We start from the raw sequence: 23,104 nt of genomic DNA, 5'->3' as shown, positions 1-23,104 counted from the left end.
TGATGAGACAGGACAAGGCACAAAAGTCATGTGGCCAGTTGATATTTCAAACTCCCCTTTAATGCTCCAAATTTCCCCCCAAATGATGCCATGTTCTTGGCAAGTCCCAGAGCAACACACACACACTCTCACACACACAGTAGCCGTTGGCTGCATCCAGTTCAGCAAAACAAAGGAATAGGGAAATGAGTCCATGAAGGAAGGAACAAACAGTGAGTCCATGAAGCAAGGAAAAAGGCCATGTTTCAGCCGGCCAGGAAGGACGTCTTTGTGACGTCATAGCTCCACCCATGGAATTCCCTATAGGGATTCCCCACCTCCTTTCCAGCCTCTCGACCGGCCCGACAGCTCCGCAGCTCTTTTGAAAAGCTAACAGCCGGGCGGCGGGGCTTCTTAGCGTCCTCCTGAACCCGAACGCCGACTCCAAACTTTTGCCGAACTTCTGGGTTTGGCGTTTGGGAGAACGCCAAGAAGCCCCCTGGCTGTTTCAAAAGGCGACAGCCGGGCAGCGGGGCTTCTCGGCGGCCTCCCGAACACCGAACCCGGAAGTTCGGCAAAAGTTTGAGTTTGGCATTTGGGTTCAGGAGAACGCCGGGAAGCCCCCCCGGCTGTTTCAAAAAGTGACAGCTGGGGGGCGGGGCTTCTCGGCGGCCACCCGAACCCGAACTTTTGCCGAACATCCGGGTTCGGCATTCAGGCGGCGGGTTCGTAAGACGGAAAAAGTTTGGAAGAAGAGGCAAAAAAATTCCGAAACCCGGGTTCGTATCTCGGATTGTTTGTATGGCGAGGGGTTCATATCACGAGGTACCACTGTATATAGTTTAGAGCAGTAAGATTTGTATCGGGTTGTATGCTCCTGGTTCGATCCTGCCTGTCAGTCGACGGAGCGCTGGTCACAAGGGGAGTGCGAGGCTTCAATAGTGAAAGGCTACCAACAATTTTACTACCACACTGTGGCCGTGATACTTGCCACCCTACTGAAGGTTAATTTGAAAGATTTGGCGGCTAAGTGGGTGTCCACTAATTCCTGCCATGGTCCTCCTGCATACATCTTGAGAGGTTGCACCTTGAGCGGGAGGAAGAGATCATCCTCAGTAGGAGCTTATTGAACGTTGGTCAAGGATACGCAATAATTGAATTCTTCTGTTTGAACCTTTGGTAAAGGTGAAGATCCATGCTGCTACCCTTTCCCCTTAATGTTTTAAAAATACCCTTAAAGGTGAAGGAAGGGGTGCGCATGTAAATTATCACATGGGTGCGTGTCACCATTGACCTGGCAACCTGTTTGGGATCAAAAATGATTGCCTACCTGGGGAGAAAACGCTTTGGGTGAAATTTTACTGAAATTGTAGACTGTATTCCACAAAAACGTCGGATACGAGGAATTCATGTATCCACAGCGATCAAATTACAAGATCCAGCACAGACTTAACAGGAAACTAAGGTTTCCTGCTATGTGAATATGCTTCAGTTCTTTACATCTGGACTGCGGCTTTCCATTCCAGCAGTGGGGCCTGATTGACAACAAGCCTGTTAGGCAGCAGGGAAATTTGCGAGTAGCCTGTCTCTTATGCGCAATACTGAGCAATAAAAACCAGTGTTTACCCCTCCTGAAAATTTGCAGGAATCACTGGGGGAGGTGGACAATTCTTTCTTGAGAATCAAGAGGGTTTGGTTTTTTTTTTTAAAAGAAATAATATTTATTTGATTATATACATTATTTTCTAAAAGGCAAACATTAAACAAAACAGTGCTTTTACATCCCAGCGACCAGTTATGTCCCACAGAGTTGGCCTTCTCCGGGTCCCGCCGACTAAACAATGCCGTTTGGCGGGACCCAGGAGAAGAGCCTTCTCTGTGGCGGCCCCGACCCTCTGGAACCAACTCCCCCCCGGATATCAGAGTTGCCCCCACCCTCCTTGCCTTTCGTAAGCTTCTTAAAACCCACTTCTGTCGTCAGGCATGGGGGAATTGTGATATTACCTTCCCCCTAGGCTTATAAAATTTATGCATGGTATGTCTGTATGTATGATTGGTTCTTTAAATTGGGGTTCTTTAAATTACTTTTAATATTAGATTTGTTTATATTGTTTTCTTACTGTTGTTAGCCGCCCCGAGTCTGCATAGAGGGGCGGCATACAAATCTAATAAATAAATAAATTTATACATACACACCTCTATGGTGATCATACGGTACATATCGCGACGGTACTTACTTATTGCTAAAGCTCATAGGTAAGAAAGTGAGGACAAATCAAGGGAAATATTTCTTCACCCAGAGGGTCGTTGGTTTATGGAATTCACTCCCAGAAGAGGTCGTGACAGCTGTCAGCCTTAATAGCTTCAAGGCAGGATTAGACAGATTCATGGATGCCAAGTGTATCGGTGGTTATTGAAACGGATGTCCATGTGCCGCCTCTATGTTGCTTGAGACAGGCAGGGTTCCCTTGAGTAACATTTGTTGGGGGTCGAGGGAAAGGGAGGGTCTTGCCTTCTCTTTCTGCTCAAGATCCCCATGGACAATTGGTGGGCCACTGTGTGACGCAGAATGCTGGACTCGTATTGGCCGACCAGGAAGGGTGACGTCAAAGCTCCGCCCATGGAATTCCCTATTGGGATTCCCCATCTCCTTTCCAGCCTCCAGATCAGCCGAAAACTCCGCCGCCGATCGCAAAAACGGCGCTCCGCCGAGAGGCAGCGCACAGCTGCAACCTTCTGAAACAGCTGGGCACTTCTCAGTGGCCTCCGGAACCCAAACCCGAACTATCGGGTTCGGGAGAACGCCGAGAAGCCCCCCGGCTGTTTTAAAAGGTGACAGCTGGGCGGTGGCGCCCAGCGGAGCGCCATTTTGGGATTTCCCCCCCCCTTGCACGCATTAATTGCTTTTACATTGTTTCCAATGGGAAACATTGTTTCGTGTGATGAACTTTTCGCCTTACGAACCTCCTTCCGGAACCAATTAGGTTCATAATTCAAGGTATTACTGTATTGGGATTTTAACTCATAGCTTTAATTAATTAGATTTGTTATATTGTATTTTGTGAGCTGCCCTGAGTCTTTGGAGAAGGGCAGCATACAAATCTATTAAATAATAATAATAATAATAATAATAATAATAATAATAATAATAATAGCCATGCCCACCCAGCAACAGAAAACCCCTTGCTAAACATTTTTGAAGCCCAGTCCTGCTTTCTACGCCCATTGTTATATTGTGAGAATCTTCTTTAAACAGATTTATTGGAGGTGGGGGCAAAGGGAATTAGATTACAAGAAACCTTGGCAATTGAATATGTTTATTCTAGCAGCCAATATATCTCTAGTTTTTCCTAAGCTAGAGCTTTCTTGATTCTCTGGCTAGCCACCTGCTAGTGTACCTGGGGAGATGGGGCTCCATATTTTCCCGATAAAGGAAGAATGTGCAGATGTTCGATGCTTATAACGCTGTGCAAATCATTATCCTGTTTCCCAGGCCCCGAGGAGCCCATTAAATCCACCTTTTAGTTCCCGACATATTTTAGACTTCGGGTTTGGTGATAGCTGTGACCTATTTTTTTTATGAATAATGTTTGCTATGTTTTCCTCCCAGAGGCCAAGATCCATTTGAAACATGTTGGTTTATTTTTAATAAAGCTGTTGTCTGGGTAGTGGCCCTGACATTTAATAATTAGAAATTGATGTTAATTTTTAAAAGTATAATCTTTGGCATGCCTAAGGTAAGCTCTCCAGCTATTAATGTTCACGGCTTTATCTTGTAACTTGCTTTGCAGCTGTTGTAATGATAAATATCAATGTGGCAACAATTAAGAGTTTGTTTCAACATTAGTGAAACTGTTCCAGTTTTAAAGTAGTCCTCTCCTTTTCATATGTTGGCACTAATTTAAAAGAAAATGTCAACCTCAATATAAGCATATACTGTGACAGTTCAGCCTTTTTACTTAAGTAGAAAAGCTGTTTGAAATTTAGCTTTCATCAAAAATGGGAAAACTGCCCACTTGAAATAAAACAATAGCTGAAATCTTAGTCATTTTCCACTTTATGAAGCTCTGTTTCCATTAAAATAAACAATACAAATTGCAGGATGCCAAAAGCTTTATTCAAAGCGTTGGGGAAAGGTTCCCTTTGTTTCTTTGGCCATCGCAACCCAGCCCCATTTGAAAACAGGCACATTCTGGATTAAATAAGTTAAAATCCTAAACAGTCAGCTAATATTTTAGCAGAGAGTTGGCAGGTAGAACCGGGTTCAAACATGCCATTAAAGTGAATAATGCTGGCTGAGTCGCCTCTGCTTTCTTGAAAATATTTTCCACATTTCTTGAACCCTTCTTGTTCGAGACCTCGTGTCGACGGACTCTTTGTGGGTGATGTGATCATCTTTGCTGTTGAGGGGTGTAACTGAGTTGTTATGGATTTTTGGCAACTCCCAGGCCAAGTCCATGCAATTTTCTTGGCAAGATTTCGCAAGTGCTGTATTAGAGCAGTGATTTTCAACCTTTTTTGAGCCGCGGCACATTTTTTACATTTACAAAACCATGGGGCACATTGAGCAGGGGGGGGGGGGTTTGATGTAAAAAATGTTTGGGCGAAAAAATTCTCTCTCTTCCTCCCTTTCGCTCTATTTCTCCCTCCCTCTTTCTCTCCCTTTTTTCTCTCTCCATCCCTTTCTCTCTTCCTTCCTTCCTCTTTTTTTGCTCTTTCTCTCTCCCTCCCTCTTTCTCTCTCCCACCTTCCCTCCCTCTCTTTCTCTCTCTCTCTCTTGCTCTCTCTCTCTCTCATTCTCTTCTTTCTTTCTTTCTCTCTCTTTCTTTCTTTCTTTCTTTCTTTCTCTCTTTCTTTCTTTCTTTCTCTCTTTCTTTCTTTCTTTCTCTCTTTCTTTCTTTCTCTCTCTCTCTTGCTTTCTCTCTCTCTCTTGCTCTTGCTCTCTCATTCTCTTCTTTCTTGCTGTCTTTCTCTCTCTCTTGCTGTCTTTCTCTCTTTCTCTCTCTTGCTTTCTCTCTCTCTCTTGCTTTTCTCTCTCTCTCTTTCTTTCTCTCTCGTTTTCTTTCTCTCTCTGAGCTTCGCAGCACACCTGACCATGTCTCACGGCACACTAGTGTGCCACGGCACACTGGTTGAAAAACACTGTATTAGAGTATAAGTAAAAAAGAGGGTGGAAATGTTGGTGCATCTTCTACAGCCATTTTTGCCTCGCGAAGTCCTGCCCCCACGTCGCATTTTTGCGAAAAACTTTGCCATTTTTTTTTTCAAAAAACGGGGATATTTTTGCCCAACTCCATTCAAATAAACTTAGTGTAGCCACAAAATTGACAATAGAGTTGGCTTTAAGGTGATGTGAAACAGAAGGATTTGAAAAATAGAGGGTGTCATTTTTTAGAATCCCTCACTTTTCTAGAAGAGGCAAATTTCCTTGAGAACTAAGTGCATATATACAGTGTTCCCTCGATTTTCGCAGGGGATGCGTTCCGAGACCGCCCGCGAAAGTTGAATTTCCGCGAAGTAGAAATGCGGAAGTAAATACACTATTTTTGACTATGAACAATATCACAAGCCTTCCCTTAACTCTTTAAACTCCTAAATTGCAATTTCCCATTCCCTTAGCAACCATTTAGATTATTACTCACCACGTTCCTTTATTAAAGTTTATTTTAAAAAAATATTTATTAAAGGTGGACGAAGGTTTGGTGATGACATATGATGTCATCGGGCAGGAAAAACCGTGGTATGGGGGGGGGGGGAACCGCAAAGTATTTTTTAATTAATATTTTTTTAAAACCGTGGTATAGACTTTTTGCGAAGTTTGAACCCGTGAAAATCGAGGGAACACTGTAGTTAAGAAATGCTAATACCAGATAAGTTATATCATACACTGCACACATTGCAAGGTGGAATTGGTGGAAATATGCTCTCCCCTTGACTTCTCTGTGATATCAAAGCATACTCCTGTATGTGAACATGGGAATCTTTTCTTAACGCTTAGAATAAATGTTATTTATAGTTAACCATCAGCAATTATTTCACCATAATGAAAATCTGCCTACCAGGTATTCATCTGGCTAGCGTCCTTAGTCTGGTTAGCTTCATCACATTATTTTCCCATGGTTAGGGCTGGAAAAAGCATTCTTTGGAGCGAGTAGCAATGAAAAAAATTATGCAAAGACTTAGGACTGGAAAAACATTCTTTGGAGCGAGTAGCAATGAAAAAGCCTGCAAGCTGGAAAGATCGTTAGCACCTTGTTAGAGCTGGAAAAAAAGTTTCGGAAAAGCTATATTCAGAGTATAAGTCGCACCCAAATTTTCAACCTATTGGTCCGTCTTATACTCCAAAAAATACTGTACAGTAATACCTCATGATACGAACTTAATTGGTGCAAGGAGGAGGTTCGTAAGACGAAAGGTTCGTAAGATGAAACATTGTTTCCCATAGGAAACAATGTAAAGTCAATTAATCCGTGCAACCAAAAAAACCCCGCTTTCGGCGACTGCTGGAAAGCCGTGCGGGTGTCTTAAAAGGTCGCAGCCGGCCTGGGGGGCTTCCCAGCACCCCCCCGAACCCGGGTTCAGGGTTCGGGGGGTGCTGGCAAGCCCCCCAGGCCGGCTGCGACCTTTTAAGACACCCGCGCCGCTTCCCAGCTGTCTCCTGAAGCCGAACGCTAAAGCTGAACTTCCGCGTTCGGCTTCGGGAGACAGCTGCGAAGCGGCGCGGGTGTTTTAAAAGGTCGCAGCCGGCCTGGGGGGCTTCCCAGCACCACCCCGAACCCGGAAGTTCGGCAAAGGTTCGGGTTTCGGGGGGGTGCTGGCAAGCCCCCCAGGCCGGCTGCGACCTTTTAAAACACCCGCGCCGCTTCCCAGCTGTCTCCTGAAGCCGAACGCTAAAGCCGAACTTCCGCGTTCGGCTTTGGGAGACAGCTGCGAAGCGGCGCGGGTGTTTTAAAAGGTCGCAGCCGGCCTGGGGGGCTTCCCAGCAACATCCCGAACCGAACCCGGGATTCAGCAAAATTTTGCCTCTTCTTACGAACTTTGTTCGAGTTACGAAGCGGCGTTCGGGAGGCTTCTGGGAAGCCCCGCCGCCCGGCTGTTACCTTTTAAAACAGCCGCGTGGCTTCCCGGCAGTCTCCGAACGCCGGTTCGTAACTCGAAAAAAGTTCGTAAGAAGAGGCAAAATTTTTCTGAACCCCAGGTTCGTATCACGAGTTGTTCGTAAGACGAGGGGTTCGTATCTTGAGGTACCACTGTATATGGCACTTGGGGAAATGGAATCCCCAATCTGAGTATTGTATTGGCCGTTCTGTGTTAGCAAAAACTTCAGAAGAAAAGGATTTAGGGGTAGTGATTTCTGACAGTCTCAAAATGGGTGAACAGTGCAGTCAGGCGGTAGAGAAAGCAAGTAGGATGCTTGGCTGCATAGCTAGAGGTATAACAAGCAGGAAGAGGGAGATTATGATCCCGCTATATAGAGTGCTGGTGAGACCACATATGGAATACTGTGTTCAGTTCTGGAGACCTCACCTACAAAAAGATATTGACAAAACTGAACGGGTCCAAAGACGGGCTGCAAGAATGGTGGAAGGTCTTAAGCATAAAACGTATCAGGAAAGACTTCATGAACTCAATCTGTATAGTCTGGAGGACAGAAGGAAAAGGGGGGACATGATCGAAACATTTAAATATGTTAAAGGGTTAAATAAGGTTCAGGAGGGAAGTGTTTTTAATAGGAAAGTGAACACATGAACAAGGGGACACAATCTGAAGTTAGTTGGGGGAAAGATCAAAAGCAACATGAGAAAATATTATTTTACTGAAAGAGTAGTAGATCCTTGGAACAAACTTCCAGCAGACGTGGTAGATAAATCCACAGCAACTGAATTTAAACATGCCTGGGACAAACATATATCCATCCTAAGATAAAATACAGAAAATAGTATAAGGGCAGACTAGATGGACTACGAGGTCTTTTTCTGCCGTCAGACTTCTATGTTTCTATGTATATGTGATTTTCCTGGTCTTTTTATTTTCTCTCACAAATTCTAAAGAACAGGTCACATTTTTCAGACTTCTAAGTAGAGCTAAGGGGAAAAAAATAACCCTGAGGAGTGTTCCTTTATTTTAGAACTCATATAAATTATTTAAACATTTCATTCAGTTCTCATCTCCCCCCCCCCCCCCCATTACAATTACTATCTTGTGGTTGAGAGGTGTTATACCACTTTGTAGATATGGAAAACAAGCTAATTATATATTTAGTAGCACATTTTGAAAGAAAAATATTTGGCATATTCCGCCTTAGCCCGTGCAGATTTCAGGAATAATAAATCTTCTGAGCATTATTCATAACTTTTAATGTTTTAACGTTACTTAATGCAACATTCTTTTCAAAATCTCAGTGTAGCACATGCGTTTGCACATTTATGCTCAATAATTAAGTCGGAGCAACTGAGATTGTTCTTTTTTTTTAAAATGTGAAAAACTTGCTGTTAAAGTATAATTAGTATGTTATCACATAAATGTCTGTAAGTATATAATCACCAAAGTCAGCCATGGTTACTCGCTCTTTAGCACATAGTTAAAACCCCAACAAATATGAAAAAGAAACATGGATTAAGAATTAGAAGGACACATTCAAAACTCAGTGTACTCATAATTATATCATATGAAAATGATTCAGAATGCATCATTGAACTTTTGTTAAAAGCTTGAAGAATAGAGGAGGGGTGTGTGTGTGTAACATTTTGCTGAATTGCAAATGAACGGAGACTAGTATAGATCTATTTCGAGGTTACTTCCTCTCAGCCAGCCATAATCTCACTGGAATTTGATCCTACAGCCGCTGTCTTGTAAGGCAGAGAATTAACCTCTAGGCCACAGGATCTTATCCTTTCAGCTTTGTACCAGGGACCTGTTACATGTTTTGTAATATTTTGAGTGTCTTTGTGACGTTTTGGCAAAATCACATTCGCCATCACCAGGCTGAAGTTATTGAATTCATGCTGCCAATAGCTTCAGCCTGATGATGGTGAATGTGATTTTGCCAAAACGTCACAAAGACACTCAAAATATTACACGGGGAAAACCCCGAACTCACAACAGTAGGTAGGTAGGTAGGTAGGTAGGTAGGTAGGTAGATAGATAGATAGATAGATAGATAGATAGATAAGATAAGATAGGTAGGTAGGTAGATAAGATAGGTAGATAGGTAGGTAGGTAGGTAGGTAGATAGATAGATAGATAGATAGATAGATAGATAGATAGATAGATAGATAGATAGATAGATAGATAGATAGATAGATAGATAGATAAGGTAGGTAGGTAGGTAGGTCGATACGTAGGTAGGTAGGTAGGTAGATAGATACGTAGGTAGATAGATAGATAGATAGATAGATAGATAGATAGATAGATAGATAGATAGATAGATAGATAGATAGATAGATAAGGTAGGTAGGTAGGTAGATACGTAGGTAGGTAGGTAGATAGATACGTAGGTAGATAGATAGATAGATAGATAGATAGATAGATAGATAGATAGATAGATAGATAGATAGATAGATAAGGTAGGTAGGTAGGTAGGTCAATAGGTAGGTAGGTAGGTAGATAGATAGATAGATAGATAGATAGATAGATAGATAGATAGATAGATAGATAGATAAGGTAGGTAGGTAGGTAGGTAGGTCGATAGGTAGGTAGGTAGGTAGATACGTAGGCAGGTAGGTAGGTAGATACGTAGGTACGTAGGTAGATAGATAGATAGATAGATAGATAGATAGATAGATAGATAGATAGATAGATAGATAGATAAGGTAGGTAGGTAGGTAGGTAGGTAGATAGATAGGTAGGTAGGTAGATAGATAGATAGATAGATAGATAGATAGATAGATAGATAGATAGATAGATAGATAGATAGATAGATAGATAGATAGATAGATGAGTTCGGGTTTTACCCCGTGTAATATTCTGAGTGTCTATGCGACGTTTCAGTGAAATCACATTCACCATCATCAGGCTGAAGTTGTTAACTTCGTGCTGCTTTGAAAATAGTTGAATGTCTCTGGCATCTATTTTTGTGTGGATTTCTTTTTTCCCTTAATAGCAGGAATATTTCTTAAACTCTCTGTGCGTAGCAATTTATCCTGTGTTTCTTTGCAGGGCTTCTTCTTGACGGTGTCACCAGAATCCATAATGAAAGTCGCAACTCAAGCTTCTGCAAACAACAAGGTCTTCACGTTAAATCTTTCTGCGCCGTTCATTAGCCAGTTCTACAAGGACCAACTGATGGAAGTCATGCCTTACGTTGACATCCTGTTTGGGAATGAAACGGTAAGAGCTTTTTGGAAGTTTCCTTGTTTTAATACTGTGTTGGCATGTAAAGTGGTAAGGGTGGAAGATACTGGGCTGCAGATTCTCAGGGTAAGCACTAGGTGTCAGGAAAGAGGGAGAGAGAGAAAGAAAGAAAGAAGTAAAAGAGAGAGAAAGAAGAAAGAGAAAGAAAGAAACATAGAAGACTGACGGCAGAAAAAGACCTCATGGTCCATCTAGTCTGCCCTTATACTATTTCCTGTATTTTATCTTAGGATGGATATATGTTTATCCCAGGCATGTTTAAATTCAGTTACTGTGGATTTATCTACCACGTCTGCTGGAAGTTTGTTCCAAGGATCTACTACTCTTTCAGTAAAATAATACTTTCTTACGTTGCTTTTGATCTTTCCCCCAACTAACCTCAGATTGTGTCCCCTTGTCCTTGTGTTCACTTTCCTATGAAAAACACTTCCCTCCTGGACCTTATTTAACCCTTTAACATATTTAAATGTTTCTATCATGTCCCCCCTTTTCCTTCTGTCCTCCAGACTATACAGATTGAGAAAGAAAGATTTCTGTGCATGGCCCTCAGAGTGAACCCACCGACTCAAAAGTCCCTTATTTCATGTTAAAATCAAGCTCTTTATTGATAAAAGCACACACAGCCACAAGCAGATTTGAACAACAAGGAAAAGGGAGTTATTTCCCAGCATCAACAGAGTCTGGGAAAGGCGCCAAACTCGGCCTAACTGGAATTCCTTAGAAAAAAAGTCCATTTATCATTTAAGCATAGGAATCAGCTCACCGAGATCCCAAGCAAAAATCCTCCAGCAGAGAATGTCTTTTATTGAGGCAGCAATCATGGTTTTGAAGCCTTGTCCAAGCACACACCCACTCTACAACCTCATCCACTGAATGGCGTTGAGACCCCACACCCAATTACCCCAAATCCCTTGCTTTTTGCTGCCTGGAAGTGACATCACACTCCAAAGGGGCTAAGGCTGTAAGCGAATACCTTTTACTATGCAGCTCCTCTCGCCTTCTCAGCAGTCTCCTATAGCGAGGGTCTATCCACTGACTATCCACTCTCATGTCTTCCTCCTCCTCTGACTGGGACCACTCCCTTATTGTCATATCAGCCCCCTTGAGTGGTTCCTCAAGTTCACTCAGGTCACTTTCTCCCTTACTCTCACTCTCTGCATCAGTTAGCAACCCCCCTGGCCCAGGGTATCCAGAGGGGCCTGGGTCATCCTCCTCAGAATCTGACATGACCGGAGGTGGACAAGGAGCACTTACAACAGAAGGAAAGAAAGAAAACAGGCCCTTGCTGCCAGCTACAGGTTGCCCTTGAGATACGATACTGAATAATTAATAATAATAATAATAATAATAATAATAATAATAATAATAATAATTTATTGGATTTGTATGCCGCCCCTTTCTGCAGACTCGGGGCGGCTAACAGCAATAATAAACACAACATGTACAATCCAATAATAAAAAACAACTAAAAACCCCTATTATAAAACCAAAAATACACACAAACATACCATGCATAACTTGTAATGGCCTAGTGGGAAGAGCTATCTCAACTCCCCCATGCCTGGCGGTATAAATGAGTCTTGAGTAGTTTACGAAAGACAGGGAGGGTGGGGGCAGTTCTAGTCTCTGGGGGGAGTTGGTTCCAGAGGGCCGGGGCCGCCACAGAGAAGGCTCTTCCCCTGGGGCCCGCCAAACAACATTGTTTAGTCGATGGGACCCGGAGAAGGCCAACTCTGTGGGACCTTATCGGTCGCTGAGATTCGTGCGGTAGCAGGCGGTTCCGGAGGTAATCTGGTAATCTGAATACTGCCTTAGACATGAAATCCATACTCTTTCAACCCATCCCACCTCACAGGGTTGCTGTTGTGGAAAAAATAGGAGGAAGCGGAAGGCACATTGGATATATTTGCTGCCTTGACTTATTTGTAAAAATTGTAAAGACAGGAGACAGACAGGCAGACATATAGAATAACTGGTTCTGGAAATCTCTTTAGTAACCCATGAGTATTATTATTAAAATTTAATATTTTGGGTTAATATGCTGATGATTCATAGCAACCGTGAACTAGGACGAATTACAAGTTATTTGTAAAAAATAGTGAAGGTAAGACACAAAATAAACAAACAAACTGAATGTGTATATTTGCAAGTGAGTGTTTCTGCTTACCTCCTCGGTATTTATCAACTAGGCTTCACACAAATAACTTCAGCACTTTTAGTAGAAGCAATTAATGCTTTTAACCAATTCTTGCCATTCTACAGTAGTTATGTAGGGATCCATGATTGGAGAACTTTATTATTGTCATTTCTTTTAATTATCGCTGAATTTAGTTTTCTAATAGCGCCATTGTGCAAATGATTCTTAGCTGTAATACCTTTCAAGTTTATTGTAATCACTGGATAATTAACCTGCTAGGATTTAAGCACACTCAGCTTCGCCCCAGGACATTTAACACTTAAATAAGGTCAATTATCTCCCGATGATAAGTACCTGGTCACAGGTTCAGCTTAATTCATCTCAGAACTGCTCACCTTAAATAAGTAAATGTTCATTGCATAATTTTAAGTTTCTCTACTCTTATCACAGCTCTTTCGATTGCTAAATGCAGCCATAATGAGCTGGGATGGGATCAGTCAGGGGCCCCACCCATTACGGATGGAATCGGAGATCTGTTAGCGCTTTTTGATAGGATCCTATCAAATAATAAATAAATAAATAAAATCTGGAGGCCTGCCCAGCCCCACGTACGCCCGACATGTGCGTGTGCACCTCCGTGTGAGATTTCGCTTCTGCGCATGCGTCCAAAGCAAAATCTCACATGAGGACACATGCGTAGAAGCAAAAAAAGAGGGCAAAAATTGCCAAAAACTAACCCGCGCGAGATATTTGGGCACATGTGCAGAAGTGAAATGTTGCATGGGGGCACATGCACATGTGTTGGGGGGGGTGCGCCCGCCCCGGATGCAGGATCCCGTACCGGTAGGAAAAAAGAAGTGGAGCCCTTCGCTGGATGGAATGGAATAGAATAGAATAATAACTTTATTGTCAATTTGAATCACTGGCGGGTGGCTGCCATTTCGGACCAGTTCTTTAGAACCGTTAGCGGAAATTTACTGCCACTCGCCGAACCGGCAGCGATGACCAACGGTCCATGCTCCCAAACCGGTCCTCCGGTTGCTGTGGCTTGCAAAATAACTCTCTGTACATGCGCAAAGTCATCTAGCATGCACAGATGGTCATTTCTGGGTCTTTTGCACCACACGATGGGAGGGCATGCACGAGCAAAACAACGCGCACTTCCTTCGCGACGCAAACTGGTAGGAAAGGTAAATGGAAGCCACCCCTGGTTTGAATGTACACTAATTGGCATACATTAATGTGAAATTTCATGGCATACACCTCCTAAAATATACACTGCATAATATACCGTAATATAATATAATTTAATATAATACAATACAATACAATTATTTATTATTATTTATTTATTATTATTATTATTATTATTATTATTATTATTATTTATTGGATTTGTATGCTGCTCCTCTCCGCAGACTCGGGGCGGCTAACAACAGTGGTAAAACAACATGAACAATCCAATTAATAAAAACAACTAAAAAACCCTTATTATCAAAAACCAAACATACACACAAACATACCACGCATAACTTGTAGTAGCCTAGGGGGAAAGGATAACATAACTCCCCCATGCCTGGCGACAAAGGTGGGTCTTAAGTAATTTTATTTATTTATTATTTATTTATTTATTTATTATTTAGATTTGTATGCCGCCCCTCTCCGAAGACAAGGAGGGTGGGGGCCGTTCTAATCTCTGGGGGGAGTTGGTTCCAGAGGGCCGGGGCCACCACAGAGAAGGCTCTTCCCCTGGAGCCTGCCAAACGACATTGTTTGGTCGACGGGACCCGGAGAAGGCCAACTCTGTGGGACCTTATCGGCCGCTGGGATTCGTGCAGCAGAAGGCGGTTCCGGATGTATTCTGGCCCAATGCCATGTAGGGCTTTAAAGGTCATTACCAACACTTTGAATTGTGACCGGAAACCGATCGGCAGCCAGTGCAGGCCGTGGAGTGTTGCAGAAACATGGGCGAATCTAGGAAGCCCCATGATTGCTCTCGCAGCTGCATTCTGCACGATCTGAAGTTTCCGAACACTTTTCAAAGGTAGCCCCATGTAGAGAGCATTGCAGTAATCGAACCTCGAGGTGATGAGGGCATGAATGACTGTGAGCAATGACTCCTGGTCCAAATAGGGCCGCAACTGGTGCACCAGGCGAACCTGGGCAAATGCCCCCCTCACCACAGCCGAAAGATGATGTTCCAATGTCAGCTGTGGATCGAGGAGGACGCCCAAGTTGCGGACCCTCTCTGAGGGGGTCAATAGTTCCCCCCCCCCCCAGGGTAATGGACAGACAAATGGAATTGTACTTGGGAGGCAAGACCCACAGCCACTCCGTCTTGTCTGGGTTGAGTTTGAGTTTGTACAATACAATACAATACAATATAATATAATTTTTCAAAGAAAAATCTGACAAAGTCCAGTTGATTTTTGGAAACCGGACCTTCGCGACAAGTATTTTCTTTCTTTTTTAAAAAAATATTTTTTATTAAATTGCAAAGAGAGACAAAACATACATTACGTGTAACATTTAGTGGAGCAACAATCGCTCCTCTCAAAGTAGAAGTCATCTTTATATTTATAATAAGTAAAAAAGTTAAAAAAAAATAAACTAACTTTATCATTGTTTATAAAATACTTAAGATATGTCAATTGTAAGATAATAAGTAAAAACACATCTAAAACATTTAAAACTATATAGAAATTTTAAAATTATAACTTGAAATGAACTATGAAGAAATAAAAAGAGAAACGGTAGAAGAGGAAAGAAGGAGTTTATCTTTAGATTGTAAATAATCACTGTCTAATACAATGTAACTACTAGGTACAAATATATTTAAAATAGTGTAAAAATAAGGTTACCTCTGTTTCTTTGTATCCCACCAGATATATACCTTTTGCCAAGCCTCATAAAATTCTGATTCTTCTTGATTTTTCAGTGTATATCTAAATCAAGTTGAAAAATCGGGACAAGTATTTTCAGTATTCCAAAAGTTAGATATCACCAGTGATGGGCTGCCAAAATTTTTACTACCACACTGTGGCCGTGGCTTATGCATTTTGTTTCAACATCTTTCCGTGCAAATTGGGTGCTCTGGGATTGAGCTCCAAATTTTGCTACCGGAACTGCGTTCCTAACCGTACCCGTAGGAGCCTATCACTGGATATCGCCAAATGGGCACCATAAGAATTCAGTTGAGGAATCTTAATTCTCTAAAAACTAAAATCAGGAGAAATGGTGCGAGAACAGAACAACACAAAAAGTACAGTAGTACCTTTCCAAATGTAAAATAATGCACTTGGGGAAAAGGAATCCTCAATCTGAGTATTGTATTGGCAGTTCTGTGTTAGCAAAAACTTCAGAAGAGAAGGATTTAGGGGGAGTGATTTCTGACAGTCTCAAAATGGGTGAGCAGTGCGGTCAGGCGGTAGGAAAAGCAAGGAGAATGCTTGGCTGCGTAGCTAGAGGTATAACAAGCAGGAAGAGGGAGATTGTGATCCCCTTATATAGAGCGCTGGTGAGACCACATTTGGAATACTGTGTTCAGTTCTGGAGACCTCACCTACAAAAAGATATTGACAAAATTGAACGGGTCCAAAGACGGGCTACAAGAATGGTGGAAGGTCTTAAGCATAAGACGTATCAGGAAAGACTTCATGAACTCAATCTGTATAGTCTGGAGCAGTGATTTTCAACCTTTTTTGAGCTGCGGCACATTTTTTACATATACAAAATCATGGGGCACATTGAGTGGGGGGGGGGGAGTGGGAGGACTAAAAAAATGTTTGGACAAAAAAAAATATCTTTCTCTCTTCCTCCCTTTCACTCTATTTCTCTCCCTCTTTCTCTCTCTTCCTTCCTTCCCCTCTCTGTCCATCCCTCTTTCTTTCTCCCTTCCTTCCCCTCTTTTTTGCTCTCTTTCTATCTCCCTCCTTCCCTGCCTCTCTTTCTCTCTCTCTCTCTTTCTTTCTTTCTTTCTCTCTCTTTTTCTCTCTTGCTTTCTTTCTCTCTCTCTTTCTATCCCTCTTTCTTTCTTTCTCTCTATGTCTTGCTTTCTTTCTCTCTCTTTCTCTCTCTTGCTTTCTCTCTCTCTCTCTCTCCCTCTTTCTTTCTTTCTCTCTCTGTCTTGCTTTCTTTCTCTCTCTCTCTCTCTCTTGCTTTCTTTCTCTCTCTCTTTCTCTCCCTCTTTCTTTCTTTCTCTCTCTGTCTTGCTTTCTTTCTCTCTCTTTCTCTCTCTTGCTGAGCTTCGCGGCACACCTGACCATGTCTCGCGGCACACTAGTGTGCCACAGCACACTGGTTGAAAAACACTGGTCTGGAGGACAGAAGGAAAAGGGGGGACATGATCGAAACATTTAAATATGTTAAAGGGTTAAATAAGGTTCAGGAGGGAAGTGTTTTTAATAGGAAAGTGAACCCAAGAACAAGGGGACACAATCTGAAGTTAGTTGGGGGAAAGATCAAAAGCAACGTGAGAAAATATTATTTCACTGAAAGAGTAGTAGATCCTTGGAACAAACTTCCAGCAGACGTGGTTGGTAAATCCACAGGAACTGAATTTAAACATGCCTGGGATAAACATAGATCCATTGTAAGATAAAATACAGGAAATAGTATAAGGGCAGACTAGATGGACCATGAGGTCTTTTTCTGCCATCAGTCTTCTATGTTTCTATGTTTACCTCTATTTATGAACTTAATTGGTTCTTAGGTAGAGGTACCACTGTATGTTCTTCTGTTCCAGTCTTCAGACTTGATCATAAATTATTTCTGTTAAAAGGGAGTTTTCAGTTTTCATGCATCACTTCACCCCAAATCATCTTTCAACCCCGATCAGTTGCTCACTGTAGCACCAGGATAATGTTCAGGGGCTCAACAGGAAGGGTTTTGAAATAATCTGGGCAGCTCCATTGTTGAACAAATCTTCCACCCTCACACTCCTTCTTTCCTCCTTGTCCTCAGCAAGCTGCAAAACGAAGCTTTAATAAAATAAAATATAGTTCTGGCTCGGAGCTCTCATTGATAAAAATCCTATTACTGGAAACTCTCTAAATTACTGGTATTAATCATGCTGTTTATAAAATAGCACTTTCCATGATTCATCTGATTCAATTAATCTTTCTATTTATCGGTGTTACCTTGACAGCGGCGCTATAAATTCTTCTGTAGGAATTTAAATCATTGGCCTAGGAACTTGTGAGTTTTTTTTAAAAAAATCTATAGACAAGATTTTTGATGCTTCATTCAAATTGCATTTTATAGAAGTCATCTCTCTCACTATCTCTCTATTTGCCTAATTGCCTAAATTACACGTGAATCACAGTTTTTAAAATCATATTACAGTACATTTTTAAAAATGACACAGAGTTATTTCAATATGCTACTGTTTCATAGGAGTTAAAAGATGTTTTGTTGTTATTTATGTGGTTTGATCCTTTTTTTGGTTGTTTTGGTCTTATTGGATGGGTGTCAACAGACTCAAACTCAACCCGGATAAGACGGAGTGGCTGTGGGTTTTGCCTCCCAAGGACAGTCCCATCTGTCCGTCCATTACCCTGGGGGGGGGGGGAATTATTGACCCCCTCGGAGAGGGTCCGCAACTTGGGCGTCCTCCTCGATCCACAGCTCACATTAGAGAACCATCTTTCAGCTGTGGCGAGGGGGACGTTTGCCCAGGTTCGCCTGGTGCACCTATCTGGACCGGGACTCATTGCTCACAGTCACTCATGCCCTCATCACCTCGAGGTTCGACTACTGTAACGCTCTCGACTACTATAACGCTCTCTACATGGGGCTACCTTTGAAAAGTGTTCGGAAACTTCAGATCGTGCAGAATGCAGCTGCGAGAGCTATCATGGGCTTTTCCAAATATGCCCATGTTACACCAACACTCCGCAGTCTGCATTGGCTGCCGATCAGTTTCCGGTCACAATTCAAAGTGTTGGTTATGACCTATAAAGCCCTTCAGGGCATCAGACCAGAATATCTCCGAGACCGCCTTCTGCCGCACGAATCCCAGCGACCGATTAGGTCCCACAGAGTGGGCCTTCTCCGGGTCCCGTCAACTAAACAATGTCGGTTGGTGGGCCCCAGGGGAAGAGCCTTCTCTGTGGCAGCCCCGACTCTCTGGAACCAACTCCCCCCAGAGATTAGAACTGCCCCTACTCTCCCTGCCTTCCGTAAACTCCTTAAAACCCATCTTTGCCGTCAGGCATGGGGGAACTGAAATATCTCCCCCGGGCATGTACAATTTATGCATGGTATGTTTGTGTGTGTGTTTGTTAGTAAATAGGGTTCTTTTTAAATATTTTTGAATTATATTTGGATTTGTCATGAATTGTTGCATCTTGCTGTGAGCCGCCCCGAGTCTGCGGAGAGGGGCGGCATACAACTCTAAATAAATAAATAAATAAACAAATAAACAATTAATTAATAGCTGCAAGCTCAGGTCAGAGATCTAGGGCAAATGATAGGCCTACCTGGTTAAATTAAGCTACAACCTATGGTAAAACACTACATTTATTCTAAATATACAGTGGTACCTCTACTTACAAACGTAATTCATTCCTTGACCAAGTTCTTAAATAGAAATGTTTGTAAGAAGAAGCAATTTTTCCCATAGGAATCAATGTAAAAGCAAACAACGCGTGCGATTGGGGAAACCACAGGGAGGGTGGAGGCCCTGTTTCCTCCCAGGAGATTCCTAGAGAGGCCCCATGGAGGCTTCTCTCTGCCTTTTCTGGCCCTGTTTCCTCCCAGGAGAATAGAGAAGACATTTAAGAAGAGAGGCTTGAGAGAATTTAATTGGGACAGCCAAATCATCACCTCTTTCTTCTACAAAAAAAATAAAGGCCAAATAAGCCCCCAGGCAGGCGCCCAAGTTTAGTTTAGTTTAGTTTATTTAGATTTGTATGCCGCCCCTCTCCGAAGACTCGGGGCGGCTAACAACAATAAAAAACAATGTAACAAATCTAATATTAAAAAGTAATCTAAAAAACCCCAATTTAAGAGACCAATCATACCAACAAGCATACCATGTATAAATTCTATAAGCCTAGGGGGAAGGGAGAAAAATACTTTCAATTCCCCCATGCCTGACAACAGAGGTGGGTTTTAAGGAGCTTGCGAAAGGCAAGGAGGGTGGGGGCAACTCTGATATCTGGGGGGAGCTGGTTCCAGAGGGTCGGGGCCGCCACAGAGAAGGCTCTTCTCCTGGGTCCCACCAAATGACATTGTTTAGTCGACGGGACCCGGAGAAGGCCCACTCTGAAAGTGAGGCTGTGAAACACTCACTCTGTTTTCTTACTTTTGATAGATTTTGTGTCATCTCTCATTCCCCCCCCCAGTTTTCGAATAACCTCCGTTAATAAAGCATTTCTAATAAAGATTGTGCCCAAGTCCAAGATCTCTTCAGAAGTAAGTGTTACCTGCTAGGTAATCCACATTCATTGTTCTATATTATAGTAATTATTATAGCACTTACAATAATTATTATAATTGTGGCTATGCCATGCCTGCGTGGCCCTCGTGGAAGAGCAGTAGTCATTCTTTTAAATATTTACATTCTTCCTTGCTTGTTTTAATCCTGTTTACGTACAGCAGGATTATAAACCGTCCGGAGTCCATCAGCAATGCTGGGAGAGAAGAAGGAAGGAAGGGCCCCACTTTCGGTATTGGCCAATTTCCAAAATGATTTCGGTACTCAAAAAGTGAGAAGGCACAAAACGTGCACCATAAGTCGATGAAGACATTTGAATTCTCTCTTTAAAAAAACCCCAACAACATCAAAACTCAAGGAAAATAGTGTGAGAACAAAAATAGAATACCCCAAAACAGTGTTGGTGAACTTTTTCGGCACCAAGTGCCAAAAGGGAAGCACATGAATGAAAACCAGAAGAGAAGCTGCCTCGTGCACATATACGAACCGGGCGGCTCCCCCCCTGGTTTTCTGCGTGTCTATGTGCACCGGCCACCCAGTCTTCTGGTTTCTGGCACGCATGCATGTGCGAAGGCTAGTATTCTGGTGCGCATGCATGGCTGGAAACAGGAAGACCATTTTCCTGGCATGTGCACCGGGGCTGCTGCCGTAATATAGAATAGAATAGAATAGAATTTTTATTGGCCAAGTGTGATTGGACACACAAGGAATTTGTCTTGGTGCATATGCTCTCAGTGTACATAAAATAAAATATACATTTGTCAAGAATCATATGGTACAACACTTAATGATTGTCATAGGGGTCAAATAAGCAATGAAGAAGCAATATTAATAAAAATCTTAGGATATAAGCAACAAGTTACAGTCATACAGTCAACATGGGAGGAAATGGGTGAAAGGAATGATGAGAAAAACTAGTAGAATAGAAGTGCAGATTTAGTAGAAAGTCTGACAGTGTTGAGGGAATTATTTGTTTAGTAGAGTGATGGCGTTCGGGAAAAAACCTGTCCTTGTGTCTAGTTGTCTTGGTGTGCAGTGCTCTGTAGCGACGTTTTGAGGGTAGGAGTTGAAACAATTTGTGTCCAGGATGTGAGGGGTCAGTAAATATTTTCCCCACCCTCTTTTTGACTCGTGCAGTCTACAGGTCCTCAATGGAAGGCAGATTGGCAGCAACTGTTTTTCTGCAGTTCTGATTCTCCTCTGAAATCTGTGTCGGTCCTGTTGGGTTGCAGCACCAAACCAGACAGTGATAGAGGTGCAGATGACAGACTCAATGATTCCTCTGTAGAACTGTATCAGCAGCTCCTTGGGCAGTTTGAGCTTCCTGAGCTGGCGCAGAAAGAACATTCTTTGTTGTGCTTTTTTTAAGCATGAAGACCAGCTGGCTGGCACGAAAGAACCTGGAAGAGCAACCGGCGATGGCTCATGTGCACGGAGAGATGGCTCTGCGTGCCACTTCCGGCACGGGTACCATAGGTTCACCATCATGGCCCTAATCATGCTGTCAGTGTTGTACATACTGCTGATCAGTTGGAGGGTGATGAAGATATTGAGGACTCAGATTCAGATAGGGTTTATGAAGTAGTGGGGGGCCCGGGGTTACAGGTAGTAGAACAGGTGGGAGGCCAGCCACAGGATGGGGCTATGAGTTCAGGATCTAGCGAGGGAGAATCAGACGCTCGCTGGGTTAACCCTAAATTCAGAAGGATTGAGAAACGTAGAGAGCAAAGGTCTGGAAGAAGATATTAAGGAGAGGAATGAGTTAAATATTGTAGTTGAGGTACAGTGTTCCCTCGATTTTCGCGGGTTCGAACTTCGCGGAAAGTCTATACCACGGTTTTTCAAATATATTAATTAAAAAATACTTTGCGGGTTTTTCCCCTATACCACAGTTTTTCCCACCCGATGACGTCATATGTCATCGCCAAACTTTCATCTGCCTTTAATAAATATTTTTTAAATAAACTTTAATAAATAAACATGATGAGTAATAATCTGAATGGTTGCTAAGGGAATGGAAAATTGCAATTTAGGGGTTTAAAGTGTTAAGGGAAGGCCTGTGATACTGTTCATAGCCAAAAATAGTGTATTTACTTCCGCATCTCTACTTCGCGGAAATTCGACTTTCGCGGGCAGTCTCAGAATGCATCCCCCGTGAAAAGCAAGGGAACACTGTATTTGGCACGTCAGGGGGCTAGTGGAAAAGAAGGGTGGAGTTTCAACGTTGCCGAAAAGAAATATGGTGGGTTTTTTCCGCCACGCTAAACTAAGCCAAAGTATTTTGTATTGTATTTAGTCAGTGTTGCTGTTTTTTATATCTATGTAGTTAGGAAATAAATCTTGTCTAAGTGAAGCAAGAAAAGGAATGTGAGGAATGCGGCTAGAAGAGAGATAACGGACCGATTGATGTCTGGAATGTGTTGAAGTATAAGAGAGCAGAGAAATAAATGGAAGGGCTTTATTCATGAAATGATGCATTTTAATGAGAGTTATTTGTAATTACTAAACTTCTACCAGAAACCAGAACAGTCAGTATGCCTGGAATCACCGATCCATTAGCGGAAATGGTGATGCGTGCACATCTGCATATCCCCGCCACGCCCCTGCACAAGAATTTGAAAATTGGAGATTTTGGCTTTTTATTTTTGCTTCCGCCAATGTGCAGAAGCAAAGAACCAGTGAAATTAGCCAAAATCCAAAATCAAGCTTCCTTGTGTGAGATTTTGGCAAATTTTGCCGATTTCTGCACATGCACAGAAGCAAATTCTCGCGCATCGGCCTTTAGGACCGATCCAGTAGCGAAAGATAAGTGCGGCCCTTCTGTGGCCCCTAATGCTTGCTCTGCCTTACTACCACTCTTAATAATTTACATAATTAAAGCCCTTCATGGCATCGGACCAGAATATCTCCCGAGACCGCCTTCTGCCGCACGAATCCCAGCGATCGATTAGGTCCCACAGAGTGGGGCCTTCTCGGGTCCCGTCAACTAAACAATGTCGGTTGGCGGGCCCAAGGGAAGAGCCTTCTCTGTGGCGGCCACCGACCCTCTGGAACCAGCTCCCCCCAGAGATTAGAACTGCCCCTACCCTCCTCGCCTTTCGCAAACTCCTTAAAACCCACCTTTGTCGTCAGGCATGGGGGAAACTGAGATATCTCCCCCCGGGCCTATACAATTTATGTATGGTATGCTTGTGTGT

The 23,104-nt window shown here is 42.7% G+C and overlaps 1 protein-coding gene across 2 annotated transcripts in view; it reads left to right on the top strand.

Moving 5' to 3' along the window:
* Nucleotides 1-23,104, top strand: part of ADK (adenosine kinase) — a 311,940-nt gene that overhangs the window by 206,577 nt on the left and 82,259 nt on the right. For both annotated transcript variants that reach the window (XM_070752037.1, XM_070752039.1), the window contains exon 7: nt 10,138-10,308. In XM_070752037.1, coding sequence (XP_070608138.1) covers nt 10,138-10,308 — 171 coding nt within the window. The remainder of the gene's footprint in view (nt 1-10,137; nt 10,309-23,104) is intronic.

This window comes from Erythrolamprus reginae, chromosome 5 (genome assembly GCF_031021105.1).
Source record: "Erythrolamprus reginae isolate rEryReg1 chromosome 5, rEryReg1.hap1, whole genome shotgun sequence".
In the NCBI taxonomy this organism is placed as follows: domain Eukaryota; kingdom Metazoa; phylum Chordata; class Lepidosauria; order Squamata; family Dipsadidae; genus Erythrolamprus; species Erythrolamprus reginae.
This window is presented reverse-complemented; position numbering and strand designations above follow the sequence as displayed.